The sequence below is a fragment of the Oncorhynchus kisutch genome, linkage group LG14 (assembly GCF_002021735.2).
Source record: "Oncorhynchus kisutch isolate 150728-3 linkage group LG14, Okis_V2, whole genome shotgun sequence".
Taxonomy (NCBI): Eukaryota; Metazoa; Chordata; class Actinopteri; order Salmoniformes; family Salmonidae; genus Oncorhynchus; species Oncorhynchus kisutch.
The window spans coordinates 68,116,478-68,139,495 of NC_034187.2; the positions used below are offsets into that span (position 1 = coordinate 68,116,478).

Below are 23,018 nucleotides of genomic sequence, written 5' to 3' on the forward strand. Positions count from 1 at the left end.
TTTTCATTTTTTTTTACTGGACTGATTGTGTCTGCATCTGATGGTCTGTCTCAGTGGAGGGGAGAGCATCAGAAGGTCAACCTCACACCGTCAGACAGTCCCTTAGCCCTCCATGTAGACTGACCAAAAAGGGGAGTCTTCCAGCTGATAGCAAAAATGGAGTCATACCACATTATTTCTGCCTCATGCACAAATTCATGTTGTTACTCCTATGACCAGAGAAAGTGATATTCCTCTATATTAAAAAACACATCTACCAATAATAACTCCAGCCTATCAATACATTTTGCTACTAATTTATTGAAGCTGCAATGCTGGTTGCAGCGCGAGTGGCGAAGCACATTTCATGGCTTATAAACGTGTTGAATAAAAACGTAAACATGAACTCACTCAAATACAGAAGCGCTGTTGTATTTGTTGATAGTCTCGCTTTAGTCATGGTTTTAGACATTTTGAAATCACAGTATCAACTTACTTTTCTGTGCATTTGAGGAAGCTGCAGACAGACACAGAGGGGTCAAATGGTGAGGAAAACAAGTTCATATTGGTTATACCAGAACTTTGATTAGGTGCGTGTCATTTTTCTTATTTAAATTGTTACTAAGCCACAAACAATGTCATCAAATCATTGTTCAAATAAAAAAAAACTGTATTAGGCCTAGTTATTTAAAAAAAAATCTAGTCTATGGAATGATTTTCAAATTGGTAGGGCCATGTTTCTCTGATCCATAAAAATACTCAGATATCAGTTATTAGCCTACCTTTTAAAAACAAATATTATAGCCATATCAAGTGTAGGCCATTGTTATTTCATCTTGATCATCTAGGTATGCGCATTTGCGCCATTCTTCCATTACGCCTCATGTCCACCAGATGCAAACTGTTTTCCGGCGGAAGTCATTCATTGTCAATGGAGCAGTCCGTAACGCTATGTTGGGGGTGCCGTACTAGGCTGCGGTGTGTTCGGTGTACCACATACGTTCAATATTTTCAACTCCTGCATTGCTTTATCACGCGGTGGTACAAACATTAGTACAGACTCCAACTAGCTAGCTTTTAGCTAGTTGAAAAGTGAAGCACTTGGACATCAAGTACGGAAAATGCTGGCTAGACATCCAGAAAAGAAAAATCTGGTGGACATCGGGCATTAGGCTACATTTGCTTTTTGGTTAAGGTTAGGAATAAGGTTAGTAGTGTGGTTAAGGTTAAAATCACATTTTAAGTAGAGAAATTACAGAAATAAGCTGGCTTTATGACTTTGTGGCTGTGGTAACTAGTGACGAACGCTACTTTCCGACATAAAAAGGAAGTGATGGGATTTCACTTATAGTATAGCCTGCCTTATGCTAAATCAGAAGGGGAAAAAACAATGGCTGACTTGGTGGAAAAGAAAGCAGGTCTTTGCTTTCAGGCCGAATGATAAATGTGAGGGATCAGCAGCAGACCTCACTGAAGTCATTTGCAGAATATGCAAAAACAAATATCAGTCAACATTAACAAGTGAATCATCCTGCTGAGTGCTCTACCCTGGGGCAGAAAAGGTGAACATTGTGTTCCTTGCCAGAAAACTTTACGTCTACCTAAGACTTGGCAACAAAAACAACTAGACCTAATTGTTCCTCATTGCACTTTAATTTTAAAATGGAGCCTATATTCAAAATACATTTCTTATAGGAAAAAAATACTCTCAAATCTTGAGACTTATTTGCAGCATTTGTTTTTTTAGACTATTTTATATGCCAATATTTAGGATTTGTACAGTTTATTAGGCAAAAGGCATAGCCTGGTTAATAGGCCTATTTGTTTTAAGCCTAAACCAATGTTCATGCAAGTGTTAATAGTTTTCTGACTGTGGTGAACTTTTATATAAAATGCACAATTTGTAAGTTATTCAAAATAAAACGTTTTTTCAGACAACTATGACACCAACTCATCATCAATTCATTTTTTGTTCCCGGTTATTGAAAGTTCTGCTACGGGAACTTATATGCTCAGTTTACGGACATTAATAAACACTTCGTAAATATTAGTTTAACTTTAACTTTTATTAATAGTAGCCTATGTGTAGGTCTACAGCCTATTGTTGGTTTGGTTTGCAAGGAGAGAGTCTCTCTCTGAGTAGGCTAGGCCAACAAGTCACATTCAAATCAAAATGGGAAGAAAAAGGGGAAATTAAGATTTTAAAACAATAAGCCAGAGAGAGTGTCTGCTGTAAACATCATCCAACATTGGAGAGGGGAGGGAAAAATGACAAAAAACACGTTAGGCCCCATCTGACATTTTGCGCTGCTTTGGTGCCCTCCATTCTTTCTACATTGTTCTCTTGCATTAGCAACTACCACACATGTATTGAACATTTTAGGTTATGGCAAATAGGGAATAGGCCATTTGGCATGTCGCCCTGCTGTGTGCTTGCTGCCCTGCCAGACTCAAATATGCTAAAACATAGTTTGTGACATCACAATGTCATCATCATCGACGATGGCTGAAAAACATTGTTGATAGAAGATGCAATTGTAAAATCGTCCGACACTAATGCAAGGCTTGATCATAGTTTTTTTTTTACAGAAATGTTTCGCAATTGACCACCAAATAGGGGAAGGAAGTTCAAATAAACCTCACCTGTAGCGGTGCTTCCTGGATCTGGAGCGGCTTCTCGAGCGAGACCGAGTGTAAGACCTGGATCTGGACTTTGATCTGGAGCGGGACCGTGCAGGGGAATCTGGAGCCTTGGACATCTCCGCAGTCACAAATGTCTAGAGGTTTACCTGTCCAACAACAGGGTGATGTTAGTATGCACTGGTTAATACACTTGTGCTTTAGACAGTTCTCAACTTTCATGCCTATTGAACAAAATTGATACGCCTAAAACCAGGAAGTTGCCATCCTTGAAATAAGCACAGATCTACAATAAAAACTAGTTTACTTGCAAAAATATACAGTACTAGTCAAAGTTTGGACACACCTACTAATTCAAGTGTTTTTCTTCATTTTTACCATTATCTAAATTGTAGAATAATAGTGAAGACATCAAATCTATGAGACAACACATATGGAATCATATAGTTACCAAAAAATGTGTTAAACAAATCAAATTCAATTTTCTATTTGAGATTCTTCAAAGTAGCTACCCGTCACCTTGACAGCTTTGCACACACTTGGCCTTCTCTCAACCAGCTTCATGTCACCTGGAATGCATTTCAATTAACAGGTGTGTCTTGTTAAAAGTACATTTGGAATTTCTTTCCTTCTTAATGCATTTGAGCCAATCAGTTGTGTTGTGACAAGGTAGGGTTGGTATACAGAAAATAGCCCTATTTGGTAAAAGACCAAGTCCATATTATAGCAGGAACAGCTCAAATAAGCAAAGTGAAACGACAGTCCACATTACTTTAAGACATGAAGGTCAAGAACTTTGAACATTTCTTCAAGTGCAAGTTGCAAAAACCATCCAGCTCTATGATGAAACTGGCTCTCATGAGCACCGCCACAGGAAAGGAAGACCCAGAGTTTCCTCTGCTGCAGAGGATAAGTTCATTAGCGTTACCAGCTTCAGAAATTGCAGCCCAAATAAATGTGTCACTGAGTTCAAGTACCAGACATCTCAACATCCACTGTTCAGAGATAAGCAGGACTTCATGGTCAAATTGCTGCAAAGAAACCACTACTAAAATGACACCAATAAAGAAGAAGAGCCTTGCTTGGGCCAAGAAACACAATTAATGGACATTAGACCGGTGGAAACCTGTCCTTTGGTCTGATGAGTCCAAATTTGAGATTTTTGGCTCCAACCGCTGTGTCTTTGTGAGACGCAGATTATGTTAACGGATGATCTCTGCATGTGTGGTTCCCACTGTGAAGCATGGAGTAGGAGGTGTAATGGTGCTTTGCTGGTGACACTGTCAGGGATTTATTTCGAATTCAAGGCACACTTAACCAGCATAGCTACCACAGTATTCTGCAGTGATACGCCATCCCATCTGGTTTGTACTTAGTGGGACAATCTTTTTTTTTTTTTTAACAGGACAATGACCTGAAACACACCTCCAGGCTATGTAAGGGCTATTTGACCAAGAAGGAGAGTGATTCAAGTGATGCATCAGACTACCTGGCCTCCACAATCACCCGACCTCAACCCAATTGAGATGGTTTGGGATGAATTGGACCGCAGAGTGAAGTAGCCAACAAGTGCTCAACATATGTGGGAACCCCTTCAAGACTGTTGGAAAAGCATTCCTCATGAAGCAGGTTGAGAGAATGCCAAGAGTGTGCAAAGCTGTCATCAAGGTGGCTACTTTGAAGAATCTCAAATATAAAATACTTTTTTGGTTACTAAATGATTCAATATGTTATTTCATAGTTGATGTCTTCACTATTATTCTACAATGTAGAAAATAAAATTTAAAAAAACTTGAATGAGTAACAAAATGTTGACAAATACTGTATATAAAATCAACTCTACAAATTAAAAATCATGGCCCCCAGAGAATCTTGGAGCCTATCAGCAACCAGGGGCCTGTCTGACTATGTCCCAAATGCCACCCTATACCTACAGACCCTGGTCAAAAGTAGTGCACTATATAAGGCAGGGGTTGTCAACAGACTAATCTAGTTGATTTAGGGAATAGGTGCCATTTGAGACAGCCTATTTCTAGAGCTGTTGTGACCTCAGGTCTGGAACAATGACTTGACACCTTGTCCCCCGTCTACAAGACCCACTGCCTAGCGGCCCTCACCTGCTTAACCCCTGCCTGTCACCGGCAGTACCGCCAAAAGCCCCACACGACCTTCACGGCGAGTGTGGAAAAAGGCTAAACCTGGCACTGGCTAAAAATAGAAACTACACTGTCCGAATATATAACAAGAGAGAATGGCGAGGAATGCTTTTAGCGCCGGCTTTATCCTGCAGCCATATCCATAGTGCATGATAGTGCAGGTGGGGGCTGGGATTAGAGCAGCACTATTTCGGACACAAGACACACAGCCTCTGGCAACTCCATGGGGGTAATGGCTGGCTCTGTTTCAGATACACACAATCTTAATATTCAGCCCAAAGGACAGGTGCCTCCATCAAAACAGAAAGGAGGGATGGGGACGTAGTCTAAGATCAGACATAACACGAAGGATTTGAAAATAGCTTTAAAAATCCTGACAGAAATCTAGTGCTCTGGCCCAAACATCCTTCTGAATATCAGGCAGCACGAACGTGTTTTATATTGTTTTCCTTGTTATCTTTTCTCATAACTTCACGTCTACCTTCCAGCCACACAATCATCTCAGGGGTGTCAAACTCATTCCATGGAGGGCATAAACGTCTGCTGGTTTTTGTTTCTCGTTCAAATAAGAATAAGAATAAAAAAAAACAGATGAGGGGAATTGCTTGCTAATCAGCTACCTTAATTCAAACAAGTACAAGGGAGGAGTGAAAAGCCAGACACATGGCCCTCTGTGGAATGAGTTTGACATGTGATCTAGGACAAGTCAAAGGCAACTGGCCTCCTCACACGTACATCAATATAATTGGACACAATGTACCATCATTTAACAGTGCAGTCTTCTCTGGAATAGCAGAGGAGGAAGACAAGTAAACAAAATGATTCAACTGGGTACTTATTGTAGGGTTAGGATGTCAAATTTGGTATTCAAATGTATTTTGGAAACACTTCCCAACAATACACAAGTATTACAATGATTTTTATTGTTCTGTAGTACTGTTAGCGATGGAGAAAAATTGACAGTAGAGAGGACACTATGGCCCAAATGGGCCAAGAGAGTGGCAGAAGTCAGGGGTCAAGTGCTCTGCATTTTTCTATTTCATTGCTAACAAAACATTATTTCAAATATTTAGAGGAGTTAACTTTAAGGTAGTCCACATACATAACACTAACTAGCAATGCATAAAGACGCTGTTAAACAATTAGGCCTAAACTTTGTATTTGCTCATAGCGAATGAGGATGCACTGCACACACCATCAAATGGTAGGCGGCGTATATCATTTATCAATTAAAATCGATTACAAGCATTTCACGGCACCTGCAATAACATCTACAAATCTGTGTATGCGACTAATGAACTTTGATTTCTTGTCCAATTGGTATTTCAACCACAAACAAATGGTGGTTGAATCAATCTACTGCCTAAATATGATTAACTTGTTCTCACAGGTTGTATCTATACATTGCAATCAACACAATGAGCATTTGCAATTTTGCACTTGTAGGCCTATTTCTTGCCTATTGTTCTCACCAAACCAGTTAGAGCCTAATGTTGGGACATAGGCTACTCATTATAGCCTAATACAGAAAAGACAGAGGTAGACCTATGATAAACAAGGCTGTCTACTGGTTAATAATTAGCAGTGGAAGGTTTGTATGCGAATCATCACTGTCTGATGCTCCTTTCCTCATTCCCATGGCTGTGCAGTGCATCCTGCAGAGTGCATGTTACAGGCACTGTATTGTATTTACTCCGCAATGCCTCAGTGCCTTCCTTTTCCCTGGCCCGCATTATCAACCTTATTCATCAAAACCGGCTTTCTCTGTCTGCATCCCAAATAGCACCCTATTCCCTACATAGTGCACTACTTTTGACCAGATCCCTAAAAGTAGTGCGCTATGTAGGGAATAAGGTGCCATCTGGGACATACCCTTACCCCCTCTCAAACTTAAGTCAAGCAATCAGAACAGAGAATAAATATTTCACAATGTGTTGTTCTTCCCCTTCTTGAAAAGTATGCTGGTAAGGGGTTGTAGTGTACAAACGAGACAAGGGAGGTGGGGTCTTGGGAAGTGTTGACACATCATGTACAACACAGGAAATCTGACAGAAAGTTCCTTTACAACCTAGGTCTCTAGATCCTCAGCTTTCACAGATTCTGAAGAACATGGCTTTGTGACTTCGCCATGTTACTCATTCAGACCTAAAAGTTTACACTTCAACTAAGCAGTAGTCTCTCACAGAGAAGTGCAAGTCACATACCCAGCTAGAGTTCAGGATTTTTCACAGGAAGAGGCTTCTAATTCTGGTCAACATACAGGCAGACAAAAAGAGCCTGTAGTTACTAAATGTGGGACCTATCCTAGTGCACATGCAGGCCTAGCATATAGACTACCGTTTAAAAGTTTGGGGTCACTAATACCCTGACTACATCGCGTGCGCGAGCGTTGCAAAATAAATGTAAAAATCTATGTTATTAAATTATTGCGCGAGCGCAAACAAGCGTCTGCGTTGCCAAGGGCTAAAATAGAAGTCAGTTCTATTTGTGACACAAATCGCGCTGCAAGTCCTGCCTCTCCCATCTCCTCATTGGTTTATAGAAGCAGGTACTAAAGGTCGACAGATTATGATTTTTCAACGCCGATACCAATTATCGGAGGAACAAAAAAAGCCAACACCAATTAAATCAGACTATTTTATTTCTTTATTTGTAATAATGACAATTACAACAATACTGAAATTAACACTTATTTTAACTTAATATAATACATTAATAAAATCAATTTAGCCTCAAATAAATAATGAAACATGTTCAATTTGGTTTAAATAATGCAAAAACAAAGTGTTGGAGAAGAAAGTAAAAGTGCAATATGTGCCATGTAAAAAAGCTAACATTTAAGTTCCTTGCTCAGAACATGAGAACATATGAAAGCTGGTGGTTCCTTTTAAACACGTCTTCAATATTCCCAGGTAAGAAGTTTTAGGTTGTCGTTATTATAGGAATTATAGGACTATTCATCTCTATACCATTTGTATTTCATATACCTTTGACTATTGGATGTTCTTATAGGCACTTTAGTATTGCCAGTTTAACAGTATAGCTTCCGTCCCTCTCCTCGCCCCTACCCGGGCTCGAACCAGGAACACATCAAAAACAGCAACCCTCGAAGCATCGTTATCCATTGCTCCACATACGCCGCGGTCCTTGCAGGGCAAGGGGAACAACTACTGCAAGGTCTTAGAGCGAGTGCAGTCACCGATTGAAACGCTATTAGCGCACACCCCGCTAACTAGCTAGACATTTCACATCGGTTACACTAGCCTAATTTCGGGAGTTGATAGGCTTGAAGTCATAAATAGTTCAATGCTTGAAGCACAACGAAGAGCTGCTTGCAAACGGACGAAAGTGCTGTTTGAATGAATGCTTACAAGCCTGCTGCTGCCTACCACTACTCAATCAGACTGCTCTATAAAATATCAAATCATAGACTAAATTATAACATAATAACACACAGAAATACGAGCCTTTGGTCATTAATATGGTCAAATCCGGAAACTATCATTTCATAAACAAAACATTTATTAATTCAGTGAAATACAGGACCGTTCTGTATTTTATCTAACGGGTGGTATCCGTAAGTCTAATTATTGCTGTTACATTGTACAACCTTCAATGTTATGTCATAATTATGTACAATTCCGGCAAATTAATTCCGGTCTTTGTTAGGAATAAATGGTCTTCACACAGTTCGCAACGAGCCAGGCAGCCCAAACTGCTGCATATGCCCTGACTGCTTGCACGGAACTCAAGAGAAGTGACACAATTTCCCTAGTTAAAAGTTAGTCATGTTAGCAGGCAATATTAACTAAATATGCAGGTTAAAATATATACTTATGCCTTTCTTTAAAATCAGTAGTTAACTAGTGGTTATGTTAGGTAGATTGTTTTTTTATAAGATAAGTTTAATGCTAGCTAGCAACTTACCTTGGCTTCTTGCGGCTTCTTGCTGTATGGTTAGTGTTGGACTAGTAACCGGAAGATCGAATCCCCGAGCTAAGTTAAAAATCTGTCGTTCTGCCCCTGAACAAGGCAAGGCAACCCACCGTTCCTAAGCCAACGTTCCTAAGCCGTCATTGAAAATAAGAATGTGTTCTTAACCGACTTGCCTAGTTAAATAAAAAAGGTTAAAAAAATATTATTTTATATATATATATATTTTTTTTATCGGCCACAATCAGTGTCCAAAAATACAGATTACCGATTGTTATGAAAACTTGGAATCGGCCCTAATTAATCAGCCATTCCGATTATTCGGTTGACCTCTAGCAGGTGCCATCTCCTCATTGGTTATACCCACATGGGTGACTGAAAGACAAACGAGGTCAGTGGAGGTAATGCACCATAATTTATGAAAGTTGCCAATCGCAATATAAAAGTTGAGGGAAGAGAAAGCCTGGAAGGAGGAGAGATGACTAGAAACGAGTCAGTTGATTGTTTTATGTGTGGATTAATTGTCGGAGTAGAGGACCTTGTGCATTTCAGGTAAAATAACAACTCAATGTTTATATCCCAGGACAAATTAGCTAGCAACCGCAAGCTAGCTAAATAGGATACATTAGCTACCAAGTGCAAGCTAGCTAGCTAAATTGCCATAAATGTTTAATGCTTTTCGACCTGTGCCCAAATGAAGGTAATTGGTTCAGAGTTTGTTCTGATATTTTAACCTGCGTGTCGTGATCGCGTTTGGTGTGGGGGGACAAAACTAATTTATACACGATGGTGCACGCGCGCAGACGGTTTGGGTTCTGTGTAAGAAACGTCCTTGTTTTTAAAAGAAAAACACTTTTTGTACATTAAAATAACTTTAAATTGATCAGAAATACAGTGTAGACATTGTTAATATTGTAAATGACTATTGTAGCTGGAAGATTGGAAAAAAGTGTTATGGGCAGACAAATATAAGTTTGAGGTGTTCGGATCACAAAGAACATCTGTGAGACGCAGAAAAAATTAAAATATGCTGGAGGAGTGCTTGTCAAGCATGGTGGAGGCAATGGTCTGGGGCTGCTTTGGTGGTGGTAAAGTGGGAGATTAGTACAGGGTTAAAGGGATCTTGAAGGAAGGCTTTCACTCCATGTTGCAACGCTGCTTAATTGGAGCCAATTTCCTCCTACAACAGGACAATGACCCAAAGGACAGCTTCAAACTATACAATAACTATTTAGGGAAGAAGCAGTCAGCTGGTATTCTGTCTATAATGGATTGGCCAGCACAGTCATCGGATCTCAACCCTATTGAGCTGTTGTAAGAGCTGCTTGACCTTATGTTACGTAAGAAGTGCCCATCAAGCCAATCCAATTTGTGGGAGATGCTTCAGGAAGCATGGGGTGAAATCTCTTCAGATTACCTCAACAAATTGACAACTAGAATGCCAAAGGTCTGCAAAACTGTAATTGTTGCAAATGGAGGATTCTTTGAGAAAGCAAAGTTTGAAGGACACAATTATTATTTAAATTAAAAATCATTATTTATAACCTTGTCAACATCTTGACTATATTTCCTATTCATTTTGCAACTCATTTAATGTATTTTACATTTCTATGTGACCCAAAACATTTGAACAGTAGTGTATATACACAGATAGGGCATAGAAGGCCAAAAGGTACTAAATGCATAAATCACTGACATTTCCTGGTTGATAAAATTCTAATAGTTCAACTAATTTGACCTCACCCATTATAACCAGCATGTCCAGAGATACAACCTCTCTTATCGTCACCCAGTGCCTGGGCTTACCTCCGCTGTACCCGCACCCCACCATACCCATCTGCACATTATGCCCTGAATATAGTGGGGCAAAAAAGTATTTAGTCAGCCACCAATTGTGCAAGTTCTCCCACTTAAAAAGATGAGGCCTGTAATTTTCATCATAGGTACACTTCAACTATGACAGACAAAATGAGCGGGAAAAAAATCCAGAAAATCACATTGTAGGATTTGTAATGAATTTATTTGCAAATTATGGTGGAAAATAAGTATTTGGTCAATAACAAACGTTTCTCAATACTTTGATATATACCTTTTGTTGGCAATGACAGAGGTCAAACGTTTTCTGTAAGTCTTCACAAGGTTCACACACTGTTGCTGGTATTTTGGCCCATTCCTCCATGCAGATCTCCTCTAGAGCAGTGATGTTTTGGGGCTGTTGCTGGGCAACACGGACTTTCAACTCCCTCCAAAGATTTTCTATGGGGTTGAGATCTGGAGACTGGCTAGGCCACTCCAGGACCTTGAAATGCTTCTTACGAAGCCACTCCTTCGTTGCCACTCCTTCGTTGCCCGGGCGGTGTGTATGGGATCATTGTCATGCTGAAAGACCCAGCCACTTTTCATCTTCAATGCCCTTGCTGATGGAAGGAGGTTTTCACTCAAAATCTCACGATACATGGCCCCATTCATTCTTTCCTTTACACAGATCAGTCGTCCTGGTCCCTTTGCAGAAAAACAGCCCCAAAGCATGATGTTTCCACCCCCATGCTTCACAGTAGGTATGGTGATCTTTGGATGCAACTCAGCATTCTTTTTCCTCCAAACACAACGAGTTGAGTTTTTACCAAAAAGTTCTATTTTGGTTTCATCTGACCATATGACATTCTCCCAATCTTCTTCTGGATCATACAAATGCTCTCTAGCAAACTTCAGACGGGCCTGGACATGTACTGGCTTAAGCAGGGGGACAAGTCTGGCACTGCAGGATGAGTCCCTGGCAGCGTAGTGTGTTACTGTTGGTAGGCTTTGTTACTTTGGTCCCAGCTCTCTGCAGGTCATTCACTAGGTCCCCCCGTGTGGTTCTGGGATTTTTGCTCACCGTTCTTGTGATCATTTTGACCCCACGGGGTGAGATCTTGCGTAGAGCCCCAGATCGAGGGAGATTATCAGTGGTCTTGTATGTCTTCCAGTTCCTAATAATTGCTCCCACAGTTGATTTCTTCAAACCAAGCTGCTTACCTATTACAGATTCAGTCTTCCCAGCCTGGTGCAGGTCTACAATTTAGTTTCTGGTGTCCTTTGACAGCTCTTTGGTCTTGGCCATAGTGGAGTTTGGAGTGTGACTGTTTGAGGTTGTGGACAGGTCTTTTATACTGATAAGTTCAAACAAGGGCCATTAATACAGGTAACGAGTGGAGGACAGAGGAGCCTCTTAAAGAAGAAGTTACAGGTCTGTGAGAGCCAGAGATCTTGCTTGTTTGTAGGTGACCAAATACTTATTTTCCACCATAATTTGCAAATAAATTCATTAAAAATCCTACAATGTGATTTTCTGGATTTATTCTTTCTCATTTTGTCCGTCATAGTTGAAGTGTACCTATGATGAAATTTACAGGCCTCATCTTTTTAAGTGGGAGAACTTGCACAATTGGTGGCTGACTAAATACTTTTTTGCCCCACTGTCTATTCTACCACGCCCATAAATCTGCTCCTTTTATTCCTTGTCCCCATCGCTCTAGGCGACCAGTTTTGATAGCCTTTAGCCGCACCCTCATCCTACTCCTCCTCTGTTCCTCGGGTGATGTGGAGGTAAACCCAGGCCCTGCATGTCCCCAGACACCCTCATTTGTTGACTTCTGTGATCATGGTTTCATGCATGTCAACATCAGAAGCCTCCTCCCTAAATGTGTTTTACTCACTGCTTTAGCACACTCTGCCAACACTGATGTCCTTGCCGTGTCTGAATCCTGGCTTAGGAAGGCCACCAAAAATTCTGAGATTTCCATACCCAACTAGAACACTTTCCGTCACGATAGAACTGCCAAAGGGGGATCAGTTGCAATCTACTGCAGAGATAGAACTTTGCAGGCTGTCATACTTTCCAGGTCTATGCCCAAACAGTTAGAACTTCTAATTTTTAAAATTAATCGCTCCAGAAAGTCTCACTGTTGCCGCCTGCTACCGACCCCCTTCAGCTCCCAGCTGTGCCCTGGAGACCATCTGTGAATTGATCGCCCCCCATCTAGCTTCAGAGTTTGTTCTGTTAGGTGACCTAAACTGGGATATGCTTAACACCCCGGAAGTCCTACAATCTAAGATAGCTGCCCTCAATCTCACACAAATCATCAAGGAACCCACCAGGTACAACCCTAAATCCGTAAACATGGGAACCCTAATTGACATTATCCTGGACAACTTGCCCTCCAAATACACCTCTGCTGTCTTCAATCAGGGTCTCAGCGATCACTGCCTCATTGCCTGTATCCGCTACGGGTCCGCGGTCAAACGGCCACCCCTCATCACTGTCAAACGCTCCCTAAAACACTTCTGCGAGAAGGCCTTTCTAAATCGACCTGGCCCGGGTATCCTGGAAGGATATTGACCTCATCCCGTCAGTTGAGGATGCCTGGACATTCTTTAAAATTTAACTTCATCACCATCTTAGACAAGCATGCTCTGTTCAAAAAATGCAGAACTAAGAACAGATATAGCTCTTGGTTCACTCCACACCTGACTGCCCTCGACCAGCACAAAAACATCCTGTGGCGGACTGCAATAGCATCGAATAGTCCCCGCGATATGCAACTGTTCAGGGAAGTCAGGAACCAATACATGCAGTCAGTCAGGAAAGCAAAGGCCAGCTTTTTCAAGCAGAAATTTGCATCCTGTAGCTCTAACTCCAAAAAGTTCTGGGATACTGTAAAGTCCATGGAGAACAAGAGCACCTCCTCCCAGCTGCCCACTGCACTGAGGCTAGGTAACATAATCGAAAACTTCAACAAGCATTTCTCAACGGTTGGCTATGCCCCCCCCCCCGCCTCCCCAGCTTCTCCTTTACCCAAATCCAGATAGCAGATGTTCTGAAAGAGCTGCAAAACCTGGACCCATACAAATCAGCTGGGCTTGACAATCTGGACACTCTATTTCTGAAACTGTCCACCGCCATTGTCGCAACCCCTATTACCAGCCTGTTCAACCTCTCCTTCGTATCATCTGAGATCCCCAAGGATTGGAAAGCTGCCACGGTCATTCCCCTCTTCAAAGTGGGAGACACCCTGGACCCAAACTGTTACAGACCTATATCCATCCTGCCCTGCCTATCTACGGTCTAAGAAAGCCAAGTCAACAAACAGATCACTGACCATCTCGAATCCCACCGTACCTTCTCCGCTGTGCAATCCGGTTTCCGAGCTAGTCACGGGTGCACCTCAGCCACGCTCAAGGAACTAAACGATATCATAACTGCCATTGATAAAAGACAGTACTGTGCAGCCGTCTTCATCAACCTGGCCAAGGCTTTCGACTCTGTCAATCACCATATTCTTATCGGCAGACTCAGTAGCCTCGGTTTTTCTAATGACTGCCTTGCCTGGTTCACCAACTACTTTGCAGACAGAGTTCAGTGTGTCAAATCGGAGGGCATGTTGTCCGGTCCTCTGGCAGTCTCTGGGGGTACCACAGGGTTCAATTCTCAGGCCGACTCTTTTCTCTGTATATATCAATGATGTTGCTCTTGCTGCGGGCGATTCCCTGATCCACCTCGCAGACGACACCATTCTGTATACTTCTGGCCCTTCCTTGTACACTGTGCTATCTAACCTCCAAACGAGCTTCAATGCCATACAACACTCCTTCCGTGGCCTCCAACTGCTCTTAAAACGCTAGTAAAACCAAATGCATGCTTTTCAACCGTTCACTGCCTGCACCCGCACGCCCGACTAGCATCACCACCCTGGATGGTTCCGACCTAGAATATGTGGGCATCTATAAGTACCTAGGTGTCTGGTTAGATTGCAAACTCTCCTTCCAGACTCATATCAAACATCTCCAATCCAAAATCCAATCTAGAGTCGGCTTTCTATTCCGCAACAAAGCCTCCTTCACTCACGCCGCAAAACTTACCCTAGTAAAACTGATTATCCTTCCTTCCAGTTCTCTGCTGCCTGTGACTGGAACGAATTGCAAAAATCTTTGAAGTTGGAGACTTATCTCCCTCACCAACTTTAAACATCTGCTATCTGAGCAGCTAACCGATCGCTGCAGCTGTACATAGTCCATCGCTATATAGCCCACCCAATTTACCTACCTCATCCCCATACTGTTTTTATTTGATTTACTTTTCTGCTCTTTTGCACACCAGTATCTCTACCTGCACATGTTCATCTGATCATTTATCACTCGTGTTAATCTGCTAAATTGTAATTATTCACTCCTATGGCCTATTTATTGCCTACCTCCTCATGCCTTTTGCACACAATATATAGAGATTATTTTTGTTGTACTATGTTATTGACTTGTTTATTGTTTACTCCATGTGTAACTCTATGTTGTTGTCTGTTCACACTGCTATGCTTTATCTTGGCCAGGTCGCAGTTGCAAATGCGAACTTGTTCTTAACTAGCCTACCTGGTTAAATAAAGGTTAAATAAATAAATAAAATGCTGTGTATGTGACAAAACAAGCTAGTGTAGAGAATCATCGTACCATCTAAACAGCTGTGAAATATATTTTCAATAATCACATTTTGTATTTTTCAGCTGTTTAAAGCTGGTGTACAAAACGGAAAGTAAAAACTAAACTTAACTGGAAGCATTGAAATGGAGCACAGAACAGATCTACCCCTTCTTAGATTTGCTTTCAATGAGAATTACATACCTATAATCCCATTTCTATCTGAATTTGGTCAGGTCACCAAAAAAAGTTACATGTTGAAGCTTTAAATTATGACATAGCCTACACAGCCTAAACCCTATGGTTGAACATATTCGGTAAATAATGATATTAAGAGTTGTAAGCCTCGGTTTCTTGTTACTGAGTATTGAATGCAGAGTCGGGTCCTCACTAGTCACCACAAAATCATAATTATGACTAATCCCAACCTAACTCGTCACTGGAAATAACACTATCATATTTCATAACGCTTTTAAAACAATGAAATGCACTCCAGATCGCCAAAGCAGCCAAAAGATGGTATGGGCAGAATTGTCTAGAACACATCCATCCGTTTATATCGTCATGAAAAATGGCACTTAGATGTGCTTTATCTAAACAGTGTCCAAAATGATTCAACTCTTTTTCTCCTTCAAGTACCATGTCGCAATGCGCCCTGTGTCTGTGAAACAGAGATATTAAAAAAAGGAATGAAGAAACGCCCCATCCAACTGACTGTCGACCCATCACATTCACGTCGTCATGCTAAATCACACGGTTGCTAAACTAATCGTCACACAATCCCTTCTCAAATTTAGAGTAAGAGTAGAGAAAGTTGCCTATTTTCCTCAAAAGTACGTAATGTCATGATTCCAAAGCTATATGATGTTACAGCGAACAAGTTAATTATCTCACACCTTGGAAATGGTTTGCAACGTTGTACTTATTTCCGAAATGCATGCTAATGTTTGGTTTTTGAGCTAGGGCTCAATTGACTCCCATTCACTCCTTGTCACAGAATGCACCGCGCGGCCCATGGACGATTTATGGGCAATGTTCACAATGGGCGTTAATACGATTCTAATGGAGTACCCCATCTCCTCAAAAACATCTCTGTGGGATAGCAACGTTACTCTGCTCTCGCTCTGGGTAGAGACGCCGTTTATAGCTCAGTGGCAGAAACGAACTGGAAGTTGAGCTCAGTGAGTAAGACTTCTAAATTGATAGTGCTGTTTGTTTAGGCGATTGTACAGCTAGCTAGTTACTTCACATGCTTATATTGACTCTGCTACTATTGTGTGTAGCTATGTTTTCTAGCTACCTAGCCCAGCGAGAGAGAATTGCATTGTGGGTTTTGTAGTAGATTTGAGCTGCAACAGATTTCCTTAAGGGATTTAACGACAACATGAAACATTTGTCCAAATTATTTTTTACGTTAGTGTTACTTATCACTCAATTTGTTTTGGGATGGATTATCCCTTCAGTAATTTGATATAGCAATTTTCACTGGCTAGTGACAACCGCGGAGTCGTCTAATCTAGAGCAATCTCATTTAAATATTGACATTGATTGGGAGCATTCCAGTCCCTGAAATGTTGCCAGATTGACATGGGATCGGTCTGCTTTTGGTCAATCAAAAGACATAAGCTTATATTTCAAGGATGTATTTCTACTCACATGATTAATGCTGGTGGAGTATTATTTAAAATGCTGGCTACAATACTGTAGGCTATTGTTGAATTCACATGAGGCTACATTATACAACCTCCAAAAACCAGATGACAGCAACTGTTTGATGCCCGACGTTAGTTAGGTCATTAACAGTTGGTGAATACATCTGTTTTCGCACTCATTTAGCTGTTTAATTATCCTAATGTGCTTGGCAAACATAGCTATGTTTAGAGGCAAACAGCTGCTCTAGCTAGTAGTGGAGTAATGGACATGAACAGTCAGTGTACATATACATTGTGGCTAGTTAGTTAGCTCAAGTCAAGGATAATAATGAACAAGATTAACTATATAAAATCAGGTAGCTAGCTAGAATTGCGTTTAACTACCTAACTAGTACATTTTTACAGTAAACTGGGTTACACTTTAGTTGGTTAACTAGCTAACTACACTATTTTAGTATTCAAGTGACTAGTTACCTGGCTGGAGAGCAGAGGGTAAGTAGCCGACTAAACTGGAGTTGAGTTTAATCGGCTAGGGGGTGGGTAGCTAACGTTAGCTAGCTAACTAGCTAAACTGGCAGACGTCAACAGGTAAAATAACTGGTTTATAAAACATGCCCTTTCACTTACCTCAGACTGGTTTCACACGGCTAGGTTAGCTAGCTTGTTTGTTAATACAAATAAAATGTTAACAGTTAGCTAAATTGTGTTGCTAGCCAAACCAGACCAATACGCTCCTGCTGCTTTCCGACAAAGCAACTGAATAACGTTAACTCTACCCCTGACAAGGAGGACGCAGTTGCACGGCCGGTATTTAACTTAACTACCCGAAGTCATACATGTCATTTTCTGCTAAATTACATACATATTTCTGATATCGTAGCTAATGTATCGTACGCTAGCTACCAAATGTATTGAGCCATTTGGTCCCCTCACCAGTGAGTCGTAAGGTACAGTACGCAGCAGCAGTAGGCTAGTGAGGCAGAGATCGGTATATAATGACGAGATGCTCATATCTCCGCCCCAACAATGGAGTCGTTGTCCCAAAGGCAGGAAGGCAGGTGATTAGCTCCAAAATAAGCCCATAGGAACAAATTATGCTTATTTTAGACATTTTGGCGAGAGTGAAACATCTTGCTATGCCTCTTACTCTTTGACTGAGGTCAAATTTCCTTCCTAGATTTCCCTGTCAAATCTTTAATTAAGGCTGGTCCCCCATCTCATTTGATTATTATTTGGATTATTCAAATCATGCTGCCAATCAGTCATCCAGTAGCTACTGTAGGCTACTACTGTAAAATATTACCTGAACCTACAATGTATTGTGCTTTCCTGATGAGACGCATTTTCTTGGGCTCGAAATAGATTACAGGATGCACTGTTTCCTCTACCAGTATTGACCTCAATGAACATGCGCTCAACCCCCTTTTGCTTCATCATACTCTAAAATGTTCCGTACATTTTACAAGCAGTTGGCTACCTGTCCAAACTATCTGTCCCTAATGAAAAGGAAAGTGCGACTTAATTGAAATAGGGCTATCTTCTGTAAACCACCTCTACGTTGTCACAGCACAACTGATTGGCTCAAAGAAATTAAGAAGGAAAGAAATTCCACAAATTAACTTTTTAAAGGCACACCTGTTAAAATGCATTCCAGGTGACTACCTCATGAAGCTGGATGATAATACAAAGAGTGTGCAACGCTATAGGGTGGCTACTATATACAATATATTTAGATTTGTTTAACACTTTGTGGTTATTACATGACTCTGTATGTGTTATTTCATAGTTTTGATAGTCTTTACTATTCTACAATACAGAAAATTGTAAAAATTAAGAAACTGTTGAATGTGTAGGTGTCCACACTTTTGACTGGTACTGTACCTGAGAGATATAAAGATTTGTATAATTATTATTTTACATGCATTTAACCCATTATTTTTGGTACTAAACAGTTTCCATGTATTTATTTGTATTTAACCATGTAGGTAGCTAACCCACTGTTCCTAGGCTGTCATTGAAAATAAGAATTTGTTCTTTAACTGACTTGCCTAGTTAAATAAAGGTTTAAAAAAATATATATATTTAAAAAAGCGACAAAAACAACAGTTACAAACAAACGTGCAGTCAATAACACAGTGTGTGCAAATGTAGAAGTGTAGGGAGGTAAGGCAATAAATAGGCCATAGAGGAGAAATAATTAAAATGTAGCGATTAACACTGGAGTTATAGATGTGCAAATGATGATGTGCAAGTAGAGATACTGAGGTGCAAGAGGGTAAGTAATAATATGGGGATGAGGTAGTTGGGTGTGTTATTTACAGATTGGCTGTGTACAGGTACAGTGATCAGTAAGCTGCTCTGACAGCTGATGCTTAAAGTTAGAGAGGGAGATATAAGACTATAAGAGATACTTCAATTCATTAAAAAAAACGGGTACTGGGGGGCCTTCAGAAGAGTCTTGTGAGGCCTGTGGGTGTCCTAGAGCAAAACAACCGACATGTACCTGTTTAAGAGTCTCAGAAGTTGGCAGATCGGCTGTACCGACATCATACAAGTCCCAAGACGTTTGTGGGGGTCGTAGAGCCAACTGGAGACTGAAATATTAGTGAGAGTCTCACCTTTTCATAGAGGGGTCATAATAGTTTGTAGGCCAACCCGTTCGGACGATAAAGACACAGGAAGACCGATTGTTGGGATATCTCATGGTCTGACAAACACCGCTCTAGCTGTCACCTTTCACGGCAAGATGCGTTTGTAGGCCAACCCGTTCGGACGATAAAGACACAGGAAGACCGATTGTTGGGATATCTCATGGTCTGACAAACACCGCTCTAGCTGTCACCTTTCACGGCAAGATACGGAAGTGCGACATCGGCGGAATTGGTGGTGAAATGTTTTGTTGAATTCTCACGGCTCAACCAAATGTAAATTAAAAAAATAGACATCGAACTGACGTCTGTGCCCAGTAGGTACCCCTCAATGAGGCCAACAGGAAGCTTAATCTGATTTGTGTCTAGTTCATAACTGTAAATAACTTGCACAAAGCAACACTCTATTTTAGTTAGGGTGTCATAGTACCCCTCAACCCAATTTGTGTGTGAGGAGGAGATAAAGGCCATCTGTTTGGGGGCCTATGTTGATGTTGTAATTGAATAGTAAAAGCATTTTTTTTTAAGTTTTTTTTTTAGGCAGAGCACCCAGTGCCATTTTTAATAGGGGAGGACTGGCTCGTGGTAATGGCTGGAGTAGAATGCTATCAAATGCATCAGACACATGGTTTCCATGTGTTTAATGCCATTCCATTCGCTCTGTTCCGGCCATTATTATGAGCTGTCCTCCCCTCAGCAGCCTCCTGTGGTGTCAGCTATGATATGATACCTTGAGTTTGAAAAAATCTCTTGATTATTGAGCTACAGTAAGTGAAGTGGATCAACACTTGGATGATGATGATAACATAATTACATTATTGGTCCATGATCTGTACTAAACATACTGTAAATGCATAATTTATTCATGTAATTCTCTTCATGGTGATGTATCCTGAAATATGTACACAAAGGTAGAAACATTTCATATCTTCCATTGCATGTTTGGGTCTTATTCTACACACTGGCTATCGTTCTAACAAGCTCCTCCCCCAAACAAGACCAAATTTGTTTGGTCTAGACCTGACCAAATCTGTTCCAGTCATATGTTTGGATATGACAGTATAGTACAGTAGACTACTGTCCAGTAAAGTAGAGCATATTACATTATACTGTACTCTACTCGTGTGCTCTACGGTACTGTACTACACTATACTCTACTGTGCTGTACTGTATTTTACTGCTCTGTACTGTGCTCTACTGCAACTAGTTTGTGACTACTATGATTTCCCATTGTGACCAATTCAATTGCAGCTATTCTGTTACAGATTTTTCGGGTCACTCTGTTTAGCGATTTGATAACAGAGTGATGTGTTTTAAATACTTAGTAATTCATAAACAAAATTGTTAGCAGTAAAAACACTAACTAATTAGTAGGTCTACCTTTTACTTCTGTGAACTTTCAGAATTTTCCCTCATGAGGGAGAAAAATGTGAAAATATATTAAAGATATGGGGGTTATGGTAACAGAATGACAAGACCCTAGACAATATTTCTTAAACTTATAGAAGGCAAATAATTTCTGCAAAACTAAATATAAATGTTGATATTAGTTGGCAAGGGCCTTAACTTCAATGTAATTGTGTTTTAATATATTTCAAATACATTTTAAGACTTTGTAGTAGATGTTTTTAAGACCTCTTTTGCGTCTGCGTGACAAGAAATCAAAGCCTTTGCTTATTCTTAATTGTTACGATGTAAAACATTTTTGTAAACGTATCTATGCCTTCATTTCCCCAAAATATAGACTCTTCGCTTTCATTTGACACAATTTCATATGCACCTATAAACTTCTCATGTTGGTGCTCATGGGTCCTTTTTTTTTACATAGAAATGACCATAGAATACTCTATCCCATGAATGGGTTTACATGGCTGTGTGTGTGTGTGTGTGTGTGTGTGTGTGTGTGTGTGTGTGTGTGTGTGTGTGTGTGTGTGTGTGTGTGTGTGTGTGTGTGTGTGTGTGTGTGTGTGAGATTAGTCATCTGTAGAGGACTTTATTAGCCATTAGTAAATGTGTAACAGATTTTGGTAACACTTTATTTGGATAGTCCCTAGTAGATGTTCAATAACCGTCAACAACATTTCAACTAACTATCCTTTACCCTAGCCCTACCCTAAACTTAACCCTTAACCCTTAGCCTAACCTTAACCCTCACCCCACCCCTTATTCTAAACCTACCCATTTCAACTAACTATCCTTTACCCTAGCCCTACCCTAAACTTAACCCTTAGCCTAACCTTAACCCTCACCCCACCCCTTATTCTAAACCTACCCATTTCAACTAACTATCCTTTACCCTAGCCCTACCCTAAACTTAACCCTTAGCCTAACCTTAACCTTAACCCCACTCCTTATTCTAAACCTACCCATTTCAACTAACTATCCTTTACCCTAGCCCTACCCTAAACTTAACCCTTATCCTAACCTTAACCTTAACCCCACCCCTTATTCTAAACCTACCCATTTCAACTAACTATCCTTTACCCTAGCCCTACCCTAAACTTAACCCTTATCCTAACCTTAACCTTAACCTAACCTTAACCCCACCCCTTATTCTAAACCTACCCATTTCAACTAACTATCCTTTACCCTAGCCCTACCCTAAACTTAACCCTTATCCTAACCTTAACCCTCACCCCACCCCTTATTCTAAACCTACCCATTTCAACTAACTATCCTTTACCCTAGCCCTACCCTAAACTTAACCCTTAGCCTAACCTTAACCCTCACCCCACCCCTTATTCTAAACCTACCCATTTCAACTAACTATCCTTTACCCTAAACTTAACCCTTAGCCTAACCTTAACCCTCACCCCACCCCTTATTCTAAACCTACCCATTTCAACTAACTATCCTTTACCCTAGCCCTACCCTAAACTTAACCCTTAGCCTAACCTTAACCCTCACCCCACCCCTTATTCTAAACCTACCCATTTCAACTAACTATCCTTTACCCTAGCCCTACCCTAAACTTAACCCTTAGCCTAACCTTAACCTTAACCCTCACCCCACCCCTTATTCTAAACCTACCCGTAGCAAGTATTTGCTCATCAACAGACAGTTTGTTGATAGTATGACCATCTGTACATCCTCTATATGGGACTATCCAAATAAAGTGTGACCCATATTTTTATAATCATTGTCCATTCACAGAGAGAGCGCATTGTGGGAATCTGGAGTCATTTCACTGTTGGACATGTTATTCCCCCCTGAAGTGTTTAAAATAAAAATCTTTGTATTCAATGGAATACACTGCCAATCTTTATCCAAAGCCAAGGCCTAGCCAGCCAATTCAGTAAAACCCCAGATGTGTTATGGAAGAAAACAGCACTTTTCCATTCAGAAGAAGGCAGATAAAGGGATTATTTTTGCACTCGGGAGGAAATCCCCAATAAAATCCAAATGAATAAGAATCATATTAATCCAGCAAGAATTACTGCATGAACATCAATAATGCAATTGTATTTTTGTGCTCTTGTAAAAATGAGCTGATTTGTGTAGTAATGCGCCTCTGTCGTCCCCTTTTTGTTCTGTGCCATGTGTAGACCCCAGCAGCAGTT

The 23,018-nt window shown here is 40.6% G+C and overlaps 1 protein-coding gene across 6 annotated transcripts in view; it reads right to left on the reverse strand.

Annotated features, from left to right (window-relative positions):
- The window catches only part of thrap3b (thyroid hormone receptor associated protein 3b), a 41,120-nt gene that overhangs the window by 14,594 nt on the left and 3,508 nt on the right, over positions 1-23,018 (reverse strand). For 2 of the 6 annotated variants that reach the window (XR_004202889.1, XM_031788816.1), the window contains exons 1-2: positions 17,438-17,766; positions 2,623-2,768 (exon numbers count right to left, since the gene is read on the reverse strand). Coding sequence is in view for 5 of the 6 variants with exons in the window: in XM_031788816.1 (XP_031644676.1) it covers positions 2,623-2,738 (116 nt within the window). In the remaining variant the exon portion in view is untranslated. Of the gene's footprint in view, positions 1-2,622; positions 2,769-17,437; positions 17,865-23,018 lie in introns of those variants that run through there. The other 4 variants (XM_020500160.2, XM_020500159.2, XM_031788815.1 and 1 more) reach the window with 4 other exon arrangements.